Source organism: Larimichthys crocea, chromosome XXIV (assembly GCF_000972845.2).
Source record: "Larimichthys crocea isolate SSNF chromosome XXIV, L_crocea_2.0, whole genome shotgun sequence".
Classification (NCBI taxonomy): domain Eukaryota; kingdom Metazoa; phylum Chordata; class Actinopteri; family Sciaenidae; genus Larimichthys; species Larimichthys crocea.
Window position 1 is genome coordinate 13,753,043 of NC_040034.1, and position 21,746 is coordinate 13,774,788.

The 21,746-nt window shown below is 41.6% G+C and overlaps 1 protein-coding gene across 6 annotated transcripts; it reads right to left on the reverse strand.

Annotated features, from left to right (window-relative positions):
• Positions 1–1,499: 1,499 nt before the first annotated feature.
• Positions 1,500–17,348, reverse strand: ccdc9b (coiled-coil domain containing 9B). Of its 6 annotated transcripts, XM_019275185.2 has the most exons (14): positions 17,088–17,346; positions 14,065–14,172; positions 13,822–13,926; positions 13,498–13,656; positions 12,031–12,180; positions 9,756–9,818; positions 7,868–8,046; positions 6,750–6,811; positions 6,575–6,625; positions 6,096–6,192; positions 5,055–5,088; positions 4,342–4,960; positions 4,168–4,250; positions 1,503–3,820 (listed from the first exon to the last, which is right to left on the reverse strand). In XM_019275185.2, the coding sequence occupies exons 1-14, from the start codon at positions 17,097–17,099 to the stop codon at positions 3,794–3,796; spliced, it is 1,749 nt and encodes a 582-aa protein (XP_019130730.2). In that variant the 5' UTR covers positions 17,100–17,346; the 3' UTR covers positions 1,503–3,793. The 6 variants fall into 6 exon arrangements, with proteins under 6 accessions (XP_019130728.2, XP_019130729.2, XP_019130731.2 ...); XM_019275183.2 differs by having other exon boundaries at positions 1,500–4,250; positions 6,750–6,799; positions 17,088–17,348; XM_019275184.2 differs by lacking the exon at positions 17,088–17,346 and adding an exon at positions 16,483–16,966 and having other exon boundaries at positions 1,500–4,250.
• Positions 17,349–21,746: the final 4,398 nt, after the last annotated feature.

The window sequence follows — 21,746 nt, forward strand, 5'->3', positions numbered from 1 at the left end:
CATTGATGTCACTGTCATATCTGTCAACTGGACTGGGAACGCAAACCAGCTAACGTGGCTTTGTCATAACCTGTGGACAGTTTGTGGTTTTTACAGGGGGTTATGTGCCAGACTGTTTCTTGGCCAGATGCAGTGACTGACCTCTTGAATTCATGCCGTCACCGTGAGGTTGTACTGTAGCACTGAATATGCTTTAAGCCTTGGTTTAAAAGCTAGGATGTTATCCAGCTGTTGCTCATATTGGGGGTTTGAGTAATGTCAAATGAGACAAATAAATTGAATATAGATGTAAGTAGGCTTTAGACGTGCTGGTGGCTGAATTTAAAAAAAATTATTTTTTCTTTTTATGCCTTTAATGATAGGACAGCTGAAGATAGACAGGGAGCAGAGAGAGGGGGAGTGACACGAAGTAAAGCCGTCCGATGCGGGATTCGAACCGGGGCCAGCTGCAGCGAGGACTGTGGCCTCCACACACGGGGCGGCCGCTTAACCCACTACACTACCGACTGGCCCCTGGTGGCTGAATTTTGACATTTTAGATGGAGCCAGTCTAGTCTTTATGCTAAGCTAAGCTAACAGGTAGCTGGCTGCAGCTTCATTTATAGGACATCTTTTAATCCTTCTCTCATTGCACTTGTTTCGGGAGTGCTTTTTGTCCAAATCCCAAATAATGATCATCTCCAGTCGGAAGTTAACATTAATCCATTAGGCTTAGCTGTAGCCTCATTCCGTGACATTGTTTTAGAGCATGTTGCACACACAACATGATTTTGTCATGTCTCAGCAGCACCTTCTTTAATGCTGCTCTAACCAGAAGTTTTTTTCCTCAAGAAGCTTGTCTCTGCCGCAGAGTGCAGCTGACATAATCCTACACTGCACTTCAATCCCTTTAACACAGCCTACAGGTCTTATTTCCATAATATCAACACCCCCACTGTAGTGTACTATTGCGTCAGACCCTTCAAACTATTCGCTAGTTTAGCACCAAAGTGAGCCATAAGTGCTATGGACTGTGTTTTATAATACCATTAGAGGGAATTTAAAAAAGCTTCAGGCTTGCGTGTGTTAAAAAGTAAAGAAAAGAAAACATTAAAGTTCATTTTCAAGGAGAGTGAGGCTGCTGTATTTCAGGTCACAAGCCCAAGAGTCTCAGTCGCAGAAGGCTGCTATGGAGATAGCCTTGGGAGGAGATAATTAAAATAGTAGCGCCTATGGGAGGTCCCACCTATGGGGCTGACAGGGAGCCGTTTCCAATGTGACAGCCCTGCAGAGAGCTCATCTGAAATTAATCAAATGCAGCATGAAAACATGAAGGCAGGCTCAGTCGACTGAGGTCTAACTATACGGATTGTTGATGTCACAACGTGCTCAACATTTCTGTCACATCTGCACCTGTTTCTCCCTGAGACTCACTGCAGTGACCTTTTTTTTCCCCTTTTTCTACGGACATAAAAACTCTCCAGAGGCTCGATATTCATGCATGTGGTGGTGGTGATCGCAGGTGCATCAGTCAGTGAGAGGGCGGGGGAGTAAGAGGATGACAGTGCAACAAAAGAGTTTGATACAGAAAAACTTTATTGACATTCTGTATGCCTCCTTCCAAATTGTTCTACAGTAAATTAAGCTATGTTGCACACAGATTTAAATTAGCATGAGCACTCCGAGCAGTAAAAAGCTGGGATCACATCCGCACACACAGGCACTCACAAATCCTTCCTTATGAGTGTATGTGAAAACATAGAGGACAGCAGTGGACACTCCGGTGCAACAAGACAATCACAACCACCTCTTGAATGTGAGCCAACAATGCAGATGTCTAATAACTACATGTGTTAAAGGACAAATGTAGAACTGCTCTATGGTTGTAGGTCCTAAATTTCATTTTGCTAAATTGAATCCCACAGGAATTTTAAATATTTCAGAGGTAATCTGTATGACCAGAAGTTTCCTTTACCATCCATTCAGATCCCATATATAATATAGAATAAGGCCCCTACACATTTTCTTTCTTGATGGCTGGACTGGCCCAAAACCTTGTGAGTTGCTTCTTGGTTTGTTTTCCCAGTGTGCTTCTACTAGATTCCTGATGATTTGTATTTTATGTAACCACAACTGAAGCTGAAAGCAGCTCTGAGCATGTCCACTATGTTCTCTACTTAAGGTTACATAACTGTTTACTATTGTCAAAAGCCAAAAAAACTTCATTTGAGGACAGAGATCTTGTAAGGCTTCTTCTTATAGTTGCCATTTGATACCAAAAATAAAATACTGAAAATAAATAAACACAGTTTTAGATTTGCAAAAAACATTCTAGCTAACATTCGGTTGTCAAAATGGAGAGGCAAATAAATAAAATCAATACTGATGTGGCACTGCTAGTACAGTATATTTAACACTACTGTGTGTTATGATACAAAGCATAACATAAAGGTACACCTTCAGTATTTGAAGAAGCCAATATGCAAGGCACAACAACTGGCTAACTGATGAAGCTTTTCAAAAATATTAGTTGTCTTTCATGATTATAAAAGAGAACAAATGGGAATTACAGCTGCATCCCAGTGATTTGACTGTGGACTTCCGGACCTGGATGATTTATTTCCAATATTTCAAGTCTGTCGGTCCCACAGGGGCCAAATGATTAGAGACTGTTTTGTAGGGAACTCACTTACAAACTGGTTGTTTAAAAGCAGCATGAGCAAACTGAAAGAAATTCATGCATTAGTTCCCAAATTAGTTTTTGAGTTTTAATTTCATGTCTCTGCCGTCCATTGTTACAATGTCATATTAGGTTTTTCAGAAACATAATAAGAATCTAAGGAAGAACAAATAATTAGGATTCAGCTGTAAATCTGTGCCAACAAAATGACAATGTGTTAAAGGGCAAATTTGAGATTTTAGTTCTACATTTTAAAACAGTCATATATTATATGACATATATGTTGATGCCAGTAATGTGGATTTTGCTGTTTAGCTTAACATTAAAGAGGCACTCCAACAATTTAGATCTGTTCTTTCATAAAGATGGAGGACTGGAGATTTAAAAAAAAAAGAAAAGAGTCTAAATCTGTCTAAGGCTGAGACATCCAGACTTTTAGTCTCATAATCCAACTTGATTTCTTTGTTAAATCTTATAAATATCCTAGTCAGTGGTCAATAAGACGATAAGTCTCAAATGTGCCCTTTAATAATTCGTCAATGATTCGTCAAAGGTCATCGACTGATGCTGGAAGCAGTTAACAAATATTGTCTCACACAGTTTCGAGTGTAGAAATACAGACTCTACTGTAGGTCTGTCGTTACTCTATCATCATACAACACCGGCTTTCTTTTGTTTATTGAAAATACCTCTAAGGCAGAATCAGGCACTAGATAATTTGACTGTGGCTGAAGTTTATTTTCAAGGGCTACCTCAATTCCTCCTGATATGTACCTTGAAATTTTCATACAAATGTAAACATTCAATGATATTGCACTCAAGCAGCATACCAACATACTGAGTAATGTGTCAGTACACAAGCTTTTATACTCATAAAGTGCTTGGATGTAAAAAAATTTGAGCAGGTTTTGAGCAAAACGTTCACCGTTCCTATGTCAATTTTTTTTTTATATATGTGAAAACTTCCACAGGTGGGACACGCCACAGCAAAATTAAACCATGGTTTTGTGCGTAAGCCATAAACAGGGTATCTCGAATGAGCTACCTGAAGCAAAATGATGGATCCAAATTCAAGGAGGCAAGGCTCTATGATGCTGTGATTTGGCTTCAGTATTTACATCCCGAAAATGTCAATCAAACAATCTTCCCATGCTCTCTTGCCTGCAAAAAAGAGAAGAAAAATACACAACAGTTTTAGTTACAGCTGACTTATTTTCCATAATTCTACATGAATGATTTAAGAAGGTGGCTAAATATCATGAAGCTGTTTGGAGGTGGTGGATGAGAGGGAAAGGCATTCTCTCATGAGACTATTTCTCCTGTACACCAGCAGGCCTCATGGGTGGTGAATAAACCGAAATTGGATATTACGCAGCGGTAGCTCAGATATACTGCCTGTCTCCCTCTCTCTTCATCCATTTAACTCATCATCCATTTGCACTTCCCTCCATCAGTCCATTTACACATCTATCGATTCGCCCACCCCTCCTCCCGTCTCTCACAATGACCTTGTCACTGCTGGTGGAGTGTGTTGGGTGTGTTTCTCCTGACTCCAGGCTCAGGACAGACAGACCAGAGTCTATTAGTTCCTCTTTGAAAGAAAAAAAAAGGAGCTTAGTTAGAATATATCATCCAAATGTAACGTCAGAAAATAAGTCAGGGTCGTTGAAACTACTGCTCACCTGTGTTTGTGTTGCTGATGTTGCACTTGGCAAGCTCTACAGGCTGGACAGAGCTCTCCTGTAGAGAGGCACAGGCTTTTTCAGGGGATGGGGAGCTGGGAGCTGTGGGGAGGGTGCTGTCTTTTTTAGTACATTCAGTTTCAGGTGTCTGCTGCTGGGCAACAGGAAGAGAAGACGGACCACCTCCCTGATCCTGAGGACTATCATCATCCTGCTTGGCACTTTCGAGAGAGAGCTGTGGCCCCTGCACTTCGTGTTGTTTTTTTTTAGGTGAAGAAGCTTTTAAGGAGCTCAGACTTCTTGATTCTGAGCTGACAGAGTCCCGAGAGCCTGTGGTTTGTTGTGTATGACCTCCCTGGACGAGTTCCTCTGAGAAGCGTACTTTCTTCTCCAAACCCCGAGGCGACGAGGCCTCTGCCTTCACCTGAGTAGAGGAGTCCTCTCTCAGGGTAGCAGCTGACACAGGAGCTGCGCACCCACTCACTTCCTCAGATGTATTCAGTGAATCTGGGCTGGGTGACAGCTTCAGTTTGGAGTCCTGGTCTTTTTGATCTTCTACGTCACCTTCCGTCAGGGCGTCGAGCTCCTCCAAAAATTCCTCTAATGTTGTGTCAGACGTCTAGAGGATGAAACGAGGTCAACAAATCGGGTGTTTTTGTTTCTTTAGTTATGAACCAATTCATCTTTACACTCACAAAGGTTTGATATCTCACCTGGAGGTTATCTCCCTCTTCATTTGCCTGCCATCTAAAACATAAAGTGAGTTTTATCAGAAGCTATTCTGTAACAATCTAGATAGCAGGTTGTAAATCTGTCATTCTGTTGTCCACAAGAATATGCAATTTACAGTAAACTCTATGGCAATGCTAAAGAGAGAGTCTGTAGATAGCTTATCTTAGCATAAAGATGGGAAACAGGGAGAACAGCTAGTCTGGCTGTACTGAGGTAACAATGTTATATCTCATTTTAAGTCCCACACATGTGCAAAGAAACATGGTTTGTAATTTTTACACTTGGCTTTCTATATGTGTTAAATAAACAAGATATAATGTAACCTCTGGGTTGAGCCAGACCTGGTTCTAGCTTCATATGTACGATCATAAGCACATTTCCATAAATATCAAACCATTCCTTTAACGCTGCATTGTCAAGTAAGAGAAGGTAAATGATCAGCTATACAGAGCTGAATGTAGCTCAGTTTACCAGCTGTGACAGCATGATAGCAGCAACATGTCTGGACACACCTGAATGCACCGTCCGCCTGACCTGTACATATTTCCATCACAGACACACAGAGAAAAAATCTGGCACGTTACACTGTCACACTGCAAGGCTATAATGCCTCACGTCTAGGTCTGTGGCTTGCTAAGATTATGAGCAATGCTTGTGTAACACACCCTGAAAGCCTCAACACCACTTAACATAGTGGCTTGTTTCACAACAGAAGAAAGCTGGGGGAGAGAAATTGAATGTACTGAGAAGTGGATGATGGCTTCTGGCATTTAGTCAGCTGCTGTGACTTCTCATGATATCTGGGGGAATTCGTACATTAGGGCACAGTGCAGGAAAACAACGTAAATTCCCACATTCAGTTTACGTCTTTCATTATTAGTCATGGTGTGTTTTCCTCCTAACTCTAACATCTAATTGAGGCTGTGGTTAAAAACATCCGTGTGGTTGAATCAACTTTAACATCAGGCTGTTGTGTGTGCGCGCGTGTGTGTGGCACTAATGTAAATTATGTTGTTACTAACCTCCTGGCTCTCCCAGTGAGACGATCTATGCCTTTTGCCTTACTGCTCATCACTTGCACGTTTTTAGCTCCCTTGTCTTTGCCTCGTTTCTCATGACCTGGAACAGAAGAATACTGAACATTTATAATAATGACATTGTATACAAACAGCTGTCACAGCAGCATTTCTGTTTCCTCAATGTGTGGGCTTAAATGTCTTTCAGTTTCAAGCCACCCTCGATGTTATCTGCCATTTTCGTGCTGGCTGATATCCCACCAGTTTACCCAGTTTAGTGAACCCCCACGAGAATTATATCCTACAACATCTTGTTTCAACGAGGAAAATATCAAATTATAGCAACAAGATACTCTGAGTATGGTGCTTCACTTGAGACTTCAGAAATAACATAAATTCACAAAAGTGTTCTCAGATTTTCAGTTCACTATATTTTGATTTTAAGGACTAAACTCATAAATAAATAACATTTCCGTGTAGGATACCTCTTGAATCAGCACCTGCCCCGGATTTTCCTCTTCTAGCATTACGTCCACCTGGAATTTAAAGAAATTGGTTAAATAATAAAGAGAAATTACCAAAATAACACTGCAACACATCATGACATCATCATATTTTGATGTGTAAAATGTTATTCCTCATGTTTTGTGAATCTCTCACCTCTGCTGGAAGGTCCCCAGTCTCTGTCAGGGAGGGATTTGTCTGAAAACCTAAAAGTGGAGCTTCAGATTAGACAGAAACACAAGCAGTGTTTTAGTCATGTCTCCAAAAATCATTCTTTTCAATCATTTTTTTCACCAGGTGACACAACAGGCCACATTTTAACTTTGAGATTTTGCAGAATCAGTGAAAGGTTTCACTCCATTAACCCTGGTGTGTATCACATCAATTGAGACCATCTAAATTGTTGAATCAGAAACACATTTCCTCTTCTATTCTTACTCCAGGGCCTTGTTTAAGCCTCACCAAATAAGGCAAGGCATTCCATCGCTTATCCCAAGCTAAAAATATCCACTCCTCCCTTGTCTCTTTACATTTTGATGCTCCCTTAAACAGCACATTAATTTACTCTGCAGCTTGGACACTCTCTGTACGAGAGCCTGGTTTGTCTGAAATCTAACAAACACTTAAAATGAATGGGGGAAGCTGTGATCAAACAGAGTCCTGAAAGTGTGACAATGTAACTGTTCATACAAAGATGAAATTCTTATGTAATTATTTATAACTGAGATTTAGTCTTGTGGACGTGCTGCAGGACATGCAGTCCAGATACCTAATCTAATGGATTCTTTCACTAAATAATTTGACTAGAAACAAACAGACTACTTACTACCTATCCACATCTGCACTAACAGTGAATGAAGCTTTTCTCAAACTTCAATAGAAAGAGGAAAGAAGCAACATTTTGATGATTAAAATAACAGTTAGCTATTCAGGGGATTAAAGTTACTATGCGTATTATGATTGCATCGTTTTGAGAAATATAGTCGAAAGTAGTACAAATGTACATTAGTGCCTGAGAAAAAAACACAAATGAGGATTTTTACATTACATTTTTGTACACATTAAAAAAAAACTGGCTCTAGAGAGACACTGTGTGTTTTTATGTGTGTTTCTCTCTAGAAAGGAGAGGGTGACGGGGTTGCAACATGTCTCAAAGAGAAAGTGAAAGAGCATATTTCCCAAAATGACTTTCAAAAATCAACCTTTGGGAATTGTTAGCACTACGGCCTGTAATGTAAGAGGAAAATAATGAATGACGTGCCAAGACGTCTTACATGTTCTCAGTTTTGTCCATGTCCCACGCCCGTCTCCACTGGCCTTTGGCGTTTTTGTGGCGTGCCACTCTCTCCCTGTCTATCTGCTCACGCTCTTTCTTCCACCGTAGATACTCCTCCTGCTCCTCTTTCGATGTGGGGATGTTTAGGTCTGTGCTGGCCTGTGGGCTTTCGGGCTCCTTAACAGACACAAAGCAGAGCATGACAAGTAACCTTTTTAATATGGATTTATATCGTGGTACCATCCACTCATCAGTAATGAAGTGCTGGCAACTGAAAACGTGACTGGATTACCTCAGAGTGTCACATTATAATACATGTGAAGGATCACGCTACACACCAGTCAGAGCAGTGAAGGGAACAGGCTCAACAAAAGCATTGGTGGTCATGAACAAGAACAACAGGGCACAAACAAGGACATTTCTGATTTTCTACATAACTGTAAACACCAGTTACTTCTTGTCTGTCTACCATGATGACTGTAAGGCGACACAATCAAATCCTTTGAGATAATATTCCAGGAAAAAATGCGTTGTACAATAAATGCAATTATGTCCGCTTCCTCTATTCCCCTCTCAACCTGTTTATTGATTACTGTGATGAGAGCCGGAAGCATTGCTTGTTACTGTAATACTAAACTGATGCAGGCTCTTTAACACATCAAAGGGGACGGAGGCTGTGTGCTCTTGTTACAAAGCACCAGGACCACAAACACTGCTTCACTCCAAAAGGGGGAATCACATAAAAGACCAGCAATCTCCGAGAGAAAGTGTTCATCAGCGCTCGTTTTTTTTAGAGACGGCGTTGCCGTCTAGAGGAAAAATGAGAATTGTGAGTGATTTCTTCTTACATGCTGCCACACAGACAGAGAGAAAAACAGTCCAGTGCCAAGAAGTAACCATGATAGGTGATGATTTTTCTCTCAGGTGTGAACCAATCACAGCCAAGTAAACATGTTGCCTTCCTGTGTACAGTTATGGGAGAACATGGCATCTGTGCTCATCCTGTGTTTTTCATCTCCTCTCCCCTCCCTCTCCTCTGGCCTCTCAGAGGATGTCAAGGGCCGCAAGGGAGGGCGCTGATCGCATGTTCCAACAGGCCGTGTTCTTCTGCCACCCCTGCCGCCCCACTAATTAGCACTTTTCAATATGTCGCCTACATAAGGCCTCGCAGGGAGGTTGTCAGAGGCCAAGGCAGGTGGGGTGGATGAGTCCAGCCAGCGCTGAGTGAGAGAGCAGGACTTGAGCTGAGTTGATCTAGATAGATTAAAGATTGATAAATGGTCAATAAAAAGGGATCATGCTCTTTTTGTTTTGCACTGCTGAAGTGTTTCTTCTGCTCCAATGCTGCACTGGTTTCCAGTATATTTGTTAACCAAAACATCTAACAAAATCAAGAGCTGTCTGACTTTCCCCCAGCACACGAAACACATTCATAAAAATAAAAAAAAAAACAGCATGGTATTTCCTTGAGACCTCAGACTGCAGAGCATGAACAGCATCACTTGTCATGTCTTTGAAGTCAGTCCTCCGTGCCTCTCCTGTAAGCCTGTTTATCGCACGCCTGATCTGTGAGACAGCTCTGAGCTATTCCAGCGACGTTAACACGTGAGCCAGCGGGAGGCAGATGGGGACAAACTAGAAAAAAGGAGAGGCGGGGTGGAGGGGGTGCATGGCAACGTGTTGTGTCTGTCTGCACGGTGAGTGTTTGTGAAGAGGGTAGAGTGCATATTTGCATTTCTCTGCGTACATAATGACACTGTCATATGGAAACCTCATATTTCATTCCAGTGAATCATGTGATCACTGTGAGCTGGAGATAAAAACCCCCTCGGCTTATCCTCAAATCCTGCATGTTAATATGATGTGTAGGTGTGTGGTTGTGGTACCTGGCATTGCTCTGAAAGCCTGTGATGCTCCTCGGCGTTCTTCTGCCCTTGTTTAACTTCATCCTGTCAGAGACGAGAGATAAAAAGGAAGATGAGAATAATAACAATAAGGGTGACACATCCAGTTGTTGGCCTCCAATTAAACATGGTTGTAAAGAGTCCCATTAGTGCTGTCATAAACAGTATAAAAGCAAATCAAGTGAGGGTGCAGACATTAAGATTAAGAGGCCTACACTGCCCCCAAGTGGAATCGAGTGATTTTGTTTTTTTTAAACCACTCCACGATGAGGTCATCAGATTCAGTGCAGTCTGCAGGTGGTTGAACTTCAGTGGCTCGGGGAAATGCTACAGCAGATAGAGCCTTGTGTTAATTTTAGTGTATTTCTGACTCTGGTGAACAGTGGATGAGTCATGTTGCCATCAAGAGCAACACTTAGAGCACAAAATAGCCGACACAGAGGGGACAGACAATAAACGCTGTGCAGAGTGGTCTAGTGCATCTACACACACAATAACACACACTTTCCGAGTGCAGTCTGGCTTCTGCACAAACACAAAAGACCCCTGACTACCTAGTTTCTTTTCTCACTCTTTCCTTCTTCTCTCTCTCTCTGTCTCTCTCTCTGACCCTATCTTGGCACCTCGCCAGGTCTGTCTCTTTGGCAGCATAATGAGCCTTTTCATAGTGAGAAGGCAGTCGAATGTTAATTAGATCAAATCGGTCCTTTCAGGGTGGTGGGAATGGGGAAACAATCGTGCCAGAGGAGAGCAGACCACTTAAGGTTCCAGAGGAGGAGAAATGGATGCTGGAAACAGATGGTGTACTGCCAGGAGTATCTCCTCTCTTTTTTCCCCTCTCTCCTCTCCGTCACTTTACATTTCCTTTCTCCTGTCTCAGCTTGTGAGGCTGAACTGACAGTCTAGTCGTGAGCTACTTCCAGGCATTACAATCTGCCTGGGACACTGCCAAATAACCACACCCCTCTCACAGAGTCATTATTTATTTCCAGGGTTTTCTGACACACACTCGCACTCATTCGAAAAATATTTCAGAGGCAGGGTAACAACCATACAGCATGGATCTTTTCCATAGAAATATTTTTCTAACACTCGCCAGATAGATCCGTGGCACTTTCACCTCACATCAACACTCTTTTCGCAGCGTTTTCCCCTCTGTCATAAATGAGTTAAATGATACTGGTTATGTAAACAGCGACCACATGGAAACAAGGTCCCTGGGATTTACAGATGACTGGTGCACTGGAGCGCTGGCTACTGTTCAAGTGCTGATTCAGTCTACATGATAAATAAAAAGGGGGGACAGACGAGGCGGGCCAGGAATAAAGACAAGAGAACAGCATGTTGAGCCCATAGATTTAGTGGACATTAACTCAGACGGGCACTCAATGTATGAGCCAGTCAGAGGCAGACGTATGTGTATATGTATGTATATTTATATACACACATTGAGGCTGGTTTTGTGTCCACAGACTCTTCCTGTGATCAGACTGTGTCTGGGTTTACAGTGGTGAGGATCAGCTGTCTGTGCATCAGCTTATTGATTGAGCAGCTTGTGTGTCTGTCAGGCTTTAGACTGAGGCCGAGCAGCTGTTTCAGAGTTTCTGCATACCCGGGTGAGGGGGGGGTAAGGTCAGTGACAGTGTGGCATTTCACAGCCCAGCCGGGGGTACTGCATGTGCACATGTGTGTCTGCCTATCTGCGTTAAACATGGGAGGACAGTATTAATGTTTAATATAGTATCTCTGATCTCTTACAGTTGATACACAAGGCCTTTTGTTGTTAGCATCTATCTATCTTTCATGGTCCTTTGGGACTCTGTCAACCTTACAGTTTGTTCCACTCGCTCAAAGACACCTACACCCAGAGGTTGGGTAATTTTTTTTTGGCTAAAAATACAACAAAAGCTCCTCAGAGAGAGAAAAATAAATAACTAACCACCAGACCTAAGTGGGGTTACACAAAAAAAGAAGGCTATTAGAAGAACCCCTACAGCTCTATTAGCAGCGCTCCCTCCGTTAATCCCACACCAGTCACTCACAGCCACGGTCCACCTCCTGTCCACAAACCATTGTGCTCCATCACTGGATGGGTGTGTCCAGCCGACATGTCTGACATCTATGTAAAACACGCCGGTGCAGCAAGGGAGAATGAACAAAAGGGGGTGTGGGAGTGGGAGCAGACTGGTGTGTGTGTGTGTGTGGGGGGGGGCGGTGCATGCTGAAGTGTATGATCACTGGAGTGTCTGATTCAGACCTGTGCTGCTGCATCTCTCTTGGTCACATGAGGCGGCTGCTTCCCCCGCCCCGCTGACTCCATGCGCTTCCCCGGTCCGTCATCTGTAGGGCTCTTGATTTCCACAGGGACCAGCTTCTTCTCTGGCCTCTCACTCACCACCCTCTTACCCTGGAGAGACAGTTATTCATATTAGTGTATCAAGGCTGCAGCAATGTGCACTGTCATATGAGTGCCTGTCCTTATTATGTCAAAACTGTGTGCATAAGAGTAATTAACTTGAGAAATTAATTTGCAGCACAACATTTTAACACCTGCTGGCCTTTGTACAGACTATTCATGGGCAGCAGAGGACTGCTTTTATCCAGCAGCTTTCTGACTGATCAAGACGTATTGAGCTTCACACAGCTGCACATTTTTAGCTTTAGCTTAGTTTGTCTCTTTGGTAGCTATGTCAGTCTGTTAGTCGGCCCACTGCACTTCAGCCCAGCAAAATCGAATATGTCAACAGCTATTGGTCGCATTGCCATGAAATGTGGTACAGATATCCATGGTTGAGAATGGAGAATGCATCCTAATAATCTCCAGACTTCTCCTGTAGCAAAACCAGCAAGATGATATTTCAAAATTTCCAGTACTTTAGTACCTAATCAACTAAAGCCATCAGCCTCAGCTGTATCTTGTGTTGAGCGTTATTAGACACTAAATGTTAAAACAGCAGTATTTTAGTATCTTTATTGTGAGCATGTCAGCATGTTAGCTCAAAGCAGAGCTCTGGCTCACTTGTAGTTGACAACTTGGTTGAGCAGGAAACAGACATATTTAGCCTAATTTATTAACAACAACACAAATATATACAGTAGATTCATTTCATTCATTCAAGTTTCAGCACTGACTCATCATTGACTCACTAACATCTAACGTTTTTTATGAATATTGGCCCGAGTCAAGTGTGAAAGAGTGCACTGTGTTACATCTAAATTAAAAACTAGAAGCCTCAAATGATTAAATATTAAGTTGAACCACCTGCTGAGCAGCAGACACACATGCAGCAATCTCAACTGTAAAAGCTCTGAGATTTTCTCGTAGTGCCACCAAAGCTTCTATATATGTAGATACAGGTATGTTCAGTTCATGTTGTATAATATTCATAATAATTGACAATCTTGTTGGACCTATCCTTGCTGTACAGTGATTAAATGCTTTAAACTCTTAAGACGGCAGACTTTTGTACGTGCATCAGCTCATGGAATAAAAGCTACACTGCATATCCATCATTCATAAGTTTCATAAGTACCTTCTTTATGAAGTAATCATACTTGTTTTCTACCCAAAACTAGCTGAATTTTTTATTACACTGCTTTCAGCTAAATGTACTTTTTGATTAAAATGAGGAATTGCGTTTGTGTTATTCCTTAATTTGTTACAGAGAAGCTACAGGCGCTCTCCTTTTCTGTGCCACTTCAATTGGTGCTGCAGTGTATTTACCTTTTTACCAGCCATGGTGACCATAAGCTGCTTCCTGTGGCCTCGGCCAGCACCCTGCGGAGGGCCTTCTTCCCCCCTGTCAGGCCCGGCCTCCACCTGTCCTTTACCGGCTGGTGAACCGCCGCTAAATAGCTTCGTCACCACCACACGATTATCCTGCTAACCAAAGAGAAGAACATCTTATAAAATATTCAGTTTGTGGCATCTTTTCCTCAGAAACAAACTGTAACAATGTGCTGCCATTAACAATAACAGTGTTTTGAGGCATTGGTAAGTCTAGTTTTATCTGTTCTTAAGCTCATCACCTCATTTTAAAAAACTCACACTGGTCGACTTGCTGATCGTGATGGTAAGATCATCGGCTTTGCCCTTTCGGCTCTGCAGTGCCATTCCTTCCTCTTCTGCCCTTTTCCTGTCCTCCTCCACCTCCTAAATGCAACTCAACGGAGACAACAAACTAATCAGGAAGCCTGAAAGAGCTGCAAGGTTTCACAGAAAAGAAACAAACTCGAGACTTCTAAACCTTGTGAAGGCCAAGCTTTTCCATCTGCGAGCACTTGTCCTTACCTTGTACCTCTTCATGAGTGCTTCATTCTTCCTGCGGAGACCCTCGATCTTCTTGTCCAGCTCCAGGTCCCTCTCATGATCCCTCTTGGGCATTATGTCACTGGGGGTCTGGGAAGAGACACATCAGATGGTTGATACAATAAAAAGGACCTTCACATTTCGAAACTGCATCTACTACAGTGCACAATGTTTCTCTGGTGCCTCAACTTGTTGCAGCTTTACATTTTGAACCTAATCCTAACCCTAGCTTGGGCATTAGATATTTTTTGATACTAGTGTGATACTTGAGTCTAGGGTACAGATACCAGAACAGGATTGTTATTTAATAAAATGGTAAATATTGTAGTTGCACGGGAACTTTTCGTCAACAATATACTGATTTATGTGCGGCTTTTAATTGAACTACTGACATCTGTGACATGGACTGTGTACAGACAGTTACAGACTGTACGGACATTTCTTTCTGAGATAAAGAATATCTGGGCACACATGGAGAATTATTTGATACTTCCATAATCTTTTTTTTTTCTCACCACAAAGTCTCTATGTGTGTCCATGCCACTGCTTGTACTGCAATAACACACAACACTAACACACCGACACCCACCACAGATGGGGCATTCATTACGTAGCTCAGTTACACAGGGAGAATGCATATGCAGGCTATCCGAAATGTCCCAATGCGGTCAGCAGGGCATGCCCCCTCACACGACAAGAGGCCTCATTCTGAGAACAAGGTGTGTGTTAACACTTCCTTTCAAGAAATCTTTAACTAAGAGGAGGAGAAAGAGTTGAAAGGAATACTAAATTAGGATAATATATGAGGAGAAATTAAGCATGGATCTCATTTCCTTTAGCCTGCAATAACTTAATGTTCCCTCTCTGGTCTGGTCTGTGAAGTCTTTCTTACTGTGGTTCCATTTAGCAAGCTAAAGAGCACATATCCTAGAAGATCTCTCTGCAGTTCGGGGGTTAGGAGAGGGTATGCCACCTTCTTTAAAGATCACTAGGGGTTCGGGTCAGGTGCACGGCATGTCAGAGATGCCATGAAAAATGAAGCTGCAATAAAACCACTGAAGTGTATAGAGTGTTTTAAAGGAACAGTAAGACGGGAGCACGCTTATTCGTTTTCTTGCCAAGAGTAAGATGAGATTGGCATCACTCTTATATCTGTTGATAAAAAGGAATCTTAGATTAGATTAGCATACAGACATAACTTCCTTGAGTCGCCAGGCAGCAGAAATAGTCAACCACAAATGAAACCAAAGCTTGTTTTTTTTGGGACAGATACAGAACAAAATGTGCTAGAAATTGGATTTTGTTACTTTTGGACAGGCCAAGGCTAACTGTTTCCCTTTGTTTCCAGTCATTGTGCTAAGCTAAGTCAATGCTGGCTGTACCCTCATATTTAACAAACAGGCATGAGTGGTATCGACTTTCTCATCTAACTGTTGGCAAGAGTGCGTATAAGCATGTTTCCCTAAAGGAACCATTCTTTTAATCGATTCACCAGTGTATATAAGATGTCTGCACGAGGACTAGTCACAAGGCAGCTCATGCCTTATATAAAACCTATTGTTTTAAAGACTTGTGCTCCAGGCAACTAGGAGAGAAACATTTTTACTCTCAACAAACTAGTCACTTGAGTTTGTTTTAAAAGAAATAATTCCTAACAGAAGGTAAAATATGTGGCAAAACTTTCAAGAGATGGGAGTTCTAGGTTTGCTGCTGTTTCTTTTATAAGTCTCTTGTTTGATATCATGAGGCAGCACTTGGGGGATGCATCTCTCTTCATATCATCCCAAAGACTTCATTCAGCACACAAACAACAGTACTCCGATTGTCAAAAAATAAAAAAAGGAGCTTTCAGCTCAGTCGGCTGAAGCGTTTCCCATTTTGAATCAATGCTGGCATCATCTGTTGTTATTCACAGCCGAGGAGAGGTGACAACAACGCCGTCAAATCTGTGAGAAATTCATTTTGAAGTATCCCATTCTCCACGCTTTGTGTAAATTATTCGGAGGGGGTCAAACCTGCTTGACAGAGAGAGAGAGGAAGTAGAAGTGCCAAAGTGAGTCAATCATCTTCCACTGTTACCCCTGTGACGACAAGAGAGTCAAGGCTGCTTAAATGTGATATTGCTACCAAACAACCATGACTCATGGCTAGCAAGCGCACAAAGACCATCACATTGAGACTGCGAGGAATTCTTTCATGCTTTTTTCCATCATCGCCGCTGTTATGCCTGGCTGCCACTGAGACAATGTCGAAGAGTTTCACGTCGACAACCAGCCTCAAATCTTATTATAAGAGAGCTGCGACCTGAGAGGAGAGGTGTCAGCACAGACTTTTTGTACAATAACAGGCAGTTGTGTCAAAGTTGCAAAGACAGTGAGCATGAGAAAAGTTGTAACTCACTCAGAGAGGCAGCAGGCTGGAAAGAGGCTACCTCAGAGCTTCTAGTTGTCAGGGTATCCAAACACAACAGACCGTGAGGACATACCACCAAGAATAGGCGCAAGGGAAGGGACTGTCGACTCCGAATCTCAGCAAGGCCAATGGCGGAGACTGAAGTGAACACCGGCCTCCACAAACCAAAGTGGGGGGACAGTACCCCTTTGGATTTTGGCTCGGCCAGTTCTGATATTGTGCAGCAGCAGCAAAGCAAATGTGCACACAAACACAAAACACACAGAGACGTTGTGGGTCTGCCAGCGGACGGCACCCATGCCCGGACAGCCAGGCAGGCAGAGGAGGGGAGGAGGGGGGCCCTGCAGAGAGAGAAAGCTGCCAAGGCTTCCTCCCTACCCAGCGTTCCTGCCACCTACAGAAGCTACAACAGGGGGAGAGAAAGAACCAGAAACACAGCTGAAACGCTGCATGTAGCCACAGCTATATCTGCGACAGAGCAAAAGAGGAAGAGGAGGGGGGGGAGACCTAATAGCAGAGAGAGAAAGAGAGATAGAGAGAGAGAGTGTGTGGGATGAGAAGAGAGAGGGGAAGGATAGAGACAAGGCACTCACGGGTCTTTCCATGTCAGCGGTGAGAGCTGGGCTGGGTCCAGGCGTGAGGCAGCCGAGGCAGCAGAGAGGGCTGCCTGGAGTCGATGATCATGCCTCGATTACAATGAGCCAAGTTGGGCAACCAGCCAAGACGTCTAACAAATGCACAGAGCTCCCCTGTTAACGGATTTCACAGCACCCATCCGCCGCTTGTCCTCTCCCTCTCTCTCTCCCCCTCTCTCTCCCTCTAACCCTCCCACCCTCCTGCACATATGCTCTCTCACTCCCTCTCGCCCTCTCTGAAGCACTTGCTCTTTCCCCTCCTCACTTATCATCTGCTCAAAGCATGCTAGTTAAAATCCTGTCACCCTCCCCGCGTACAGCACTCTGAATCTTAAAGGAAATTAGCACTTGTGCTTAAATGACACTATAGTTAGAACAATTATTAATATAAATGTGTCATCATATGTTTGACAAGCAAATCAATACTATTATTTTTTTTTTTTTTACTTTTTCATAATAAATACCAGAGTGGAAATATGATTTAAATATCCACAATTAGATGTATTCCCTAAAGCAATAGGTTTATATGCATATAAGGCATATGAGTCTGTATTTGTGCTGATAATTTGTGATTTTTTTGAAAAAGAGATTAAAATATTTAATTATGTTGTGTGTGTCTTCTGTGTGGGTGCTTTAATTTAATTAGTGTCCTGACCAAACAAGATGAGGGACAAAAGAAGAAATGATCTTTAAAAAAAATATACATTTTTTAAACGTTTTGTGAATGTAAACATAGCACTATATAAATCCAGACATCATAAATTAGATGCGTGTGTTGTTTGTTCCCACTGTGGTTTCAACAGCTGCGTCTCCTATGAGATCCAGACTACATGTTTAGAGTACTAAAGAAGCTTCCTAAAGCCTGGAGGAGGGGAGGGGGGGGGGTTGCCTGCCGAATTTCTCACAATTCTTCATGCACGGCATGCTGCCTTTGCCAAAGCCAAGTCTAAGAGCTAATGACATGCATGGAGCACACAGGCAGCTCGGAGAGACAAATGCCACAGGCGTCTCAAGGAGAGCTGCAGAGGTGAAGTCAGTCACTTGAGACTTGTTCTGCAATTGCCAGAGCATTATGGAAACAAACACATCTTTGAAAGTTACCAGTGTGACTTACATTTTTAGATACATAGCTTACATTCTACATGGATCAGCCCGGCTAATGAGCGAGAAAACATTTTAGCCTATAAGTATTTGAGTTATTTTAGAATTAACATAAGAAATGTCTTGAAAATATACTAATATCTGCTGATTATTATACTACATGGTGACCTAAGTAGTTTCAACCTTGTGATTATAAGCTGCAGAGGCAGTCTAGGTATAAACCTATTAGTATAAACCTGTTATAAGGGTGGTATAAGTGGGTAGTAGTTATATTTTAATTATTATAATTTCATTGAATTTAATCTATAAAGATAGATAGATAGATAGATAGATAGATAGATAGATAGATAGATAGATAGATAGATAGATAGATAGATAGATAGATAGATAGATAGATAGATAGTAAAACTGTACTGACCTCCACCTCCATTAGCTTGATTCACCATCAAGCAGCAGGAGAAACAAACTGCAGTTAGTTGCACAATGCATATCAAGTCCACACGTTGGCGCCAGCTCTTTTGTCAACTGGAGTGTGGAGCCCTGAAGAAGTCCTGACAGGAGTAAGGCCAACATGTTGCTGCCTCCCTCCCCTCCCTGCCTGCTTTCCTAAAATATAACCTGACTTGATTCATAGTGGCTGAGGTCGTGTGCGAACAAGTGCACAAGCCAACTCACTGCTGCAACAGCTGCAGGCTACTACAGACAGATGCCTCGCCTGTCCTGGAGCTTTCGACCATATCTCTTGGTCTTCATCAACAGATTGAGTTTTCTGATTTGCCATGGATTTGTAGATGTTCAGGCTAAGCTGAGATATAAAATATTTGACTTGAAGTGATCATTGTGCAGTTGACAGCACCACTGGGTAAACATATTGGACCGTTTTAGACTTTTTTTTTTTGTAAAAAATGTAATTTAAATCTACCAGAGATTAAAAGGAATAAATGAAACAATAATGTAATGCAATAACAATGATCCAAAAACATTTGGGTATAATGTAAATACACAGTATTTGCACTGTAAACATCCCAGCATCAATGTTTTTATATGATCAGACTATAATTTACTGTTCTCACCACCAGAGGCCCCTGTTCACTATCAACTGTGACCGACCATGTCCTCTTGTAGCATGAAACACACCACGTTTTTGATGTTATTAATAACAGATCAGAATGTGTTATTCTGTTATTTAATCAGATTTCTATTTTATCAAATAGATCAAAGCAAAGTATTTTTTTAAATAATAAAATCAGCTGTTTTAGAGCTCAAAATATTCATCTATGGCTGCCGTCATGTTGGTACACCTGCTTCTTCCACCTCCCTAATCTAAAAATCGGCAAAGATGTAGATGCAGATCCAGACCTGAGGTGGGCCGAAGCTGTAATGGCACCCAAATGTCAATCAAAGTGTGCCACACTGTTAATTGAGCACAATTTTAATATATTTTGAATGGGTGAGTTAAAAAAAAATTCAGACTCAGTACCGTTGTCATGAACAGAGAAATTAGCTATAATAGGCTGTAAACAAGTTTATTTGTGCTGTGAAGTTTTTTGTGATATTTTAACATGGGGCCTCATGGAGGTTGAAATGTTGTGTAGCCGGCCTCAGGTGGCCATTAAAGGATCTGCTATTTTTGGCACCTTGCAGAGGTTTTCCTTCACAGACACGCAGTTTTCAGCTGCATTTTGAGAAATGCTGCAGCTTTAGGACAGCTTCCTGCACAGTTCAGGGTATCTCATCTAAATAAATATGTCTTGACAGTGTTTTCATGTGCCCATGTATGAGAACCTTCTCCGAGTTGGTGCACAAATAGAAAACGCCTTTGTGATCATGGGGTTTGACATGAGAAAGAGTTAGAGCCACACTGTGAATAAAACCTTTTTTTTGGGCATGTCGGCAGTTCAGAAAACAAAAGGCACATCACCTCATGTCATCATAATTTGGGCGTTTACTGCAAAACTTCACTCATCAAACATCAGGCGCATTGTCTAATGCACTGCCTAGATCACCTCATGTGACACTTCATAGAAATGCCTAGAGACAAAAGAAAGGTGTGCCCTGAAATTGTGTATATAATTAGAGCAAATACCAGACAGTGAGGGTGGTGTTGCAATTGTTGCTGTTTTAGTTTTACTGGTTACAAACAAGAACATGTGTACACCAGCAGCAGGGTTGGCACTGCTTGTTAGTTTTTTAGTTTCCTTGATCACATTCCTTAGGGGCCTGGATTTGTGCAGCAATGCATGTAACAAAATACAATACTTCTACTTTACTAGAGAGCAAAATACAAAATTACTTTTCTGAGGCATATATTGTACTTTTTACTACTTCAAAGAATGAGATTTTACATATATGTAATATATGTTATATGTACAGTAATAATGCATCAGTTTATGTGATACAGAATAATTTGCTGCTGATACTTTTGTAACGTTGAGTAAAATAACAAATGCAGGACTATTTTTTTCAGTGTTGTTCTACTTAAGTAAATGATCTCAATACTCTCACAGGTGCTTTTTGGTTTGTGTTGGAAGTGTTTACTTGAAATTCAGCATTTTGTTTCAGCCACAGTTATGCGTCTACTGTGTAAGTATATGCTGCAAGTCAGGCCTTCTTAATACTGCAGAACCTGTTTACATGAAACAGGTTTGCCATAATCAAATAAAAGCATCCATAACAATGATCCCTTACTTGTAAAATGGAAGGCAGAGAATTGGGCGATCACACTGTATGCTACTTTTGCTAAACACATTATTCAATTAAAAAAAAAGATGATTACAATAGTTTACATTTAGCATCTGTATGTGCATGTTCACAACAGGCACTGGCACAGGGACACATTCAACTTAATTTTACTGCAAGAATTCATGTGTTTGCTGTAACTTGGCACTTAAGAAAATAAATTTATAAATGAATGGAATAAAAAGAATAACTACAAATATTGTAAATTGTTAAACAGTAGCAGTTTAAGTTCACTGGGAACATTCAGTACCAGCAGCAGTATGACTCTTTTAATAATATGAGGGCAAAATAAGACAAGGTGACTTGTGACCTGAATTTGTCTCCTGTCATGTGCTACAAATCCATCCAGACTTTTGTAAAAAATGCACTTTTTGTCAAATGGAAGCATAGCTGTGATTTTTTTATGACTGTAGCCAAGTGATTTTACCTGAGTGGTCCTAATCTTACTGATGTAGCCAAGTGATTTTACCTGAGTGGTCCTAATCTTACTGAGAAAGTGTACAAATATTCACATATTTGTTGCACATTTGATTAATCAGCAAAATACACACTGATTGTGAACATTTCCCAAACATGTTCATTTGATATAAAATGTAACCGAGGCAGCATGTTATGTTTCTACGAAATGTTACGTTATGAGAAAAGTTTTGATAATTGACAGCTGAATAAAAGCTTGTGCGTAATATTAAGGCTGGGCCAGTTTGGTTACACCCTCGATCTTTAGTTGTTTTTCTGTGACGTACACAGTAAATAGTCACATTTCAAAACACGAGGCTT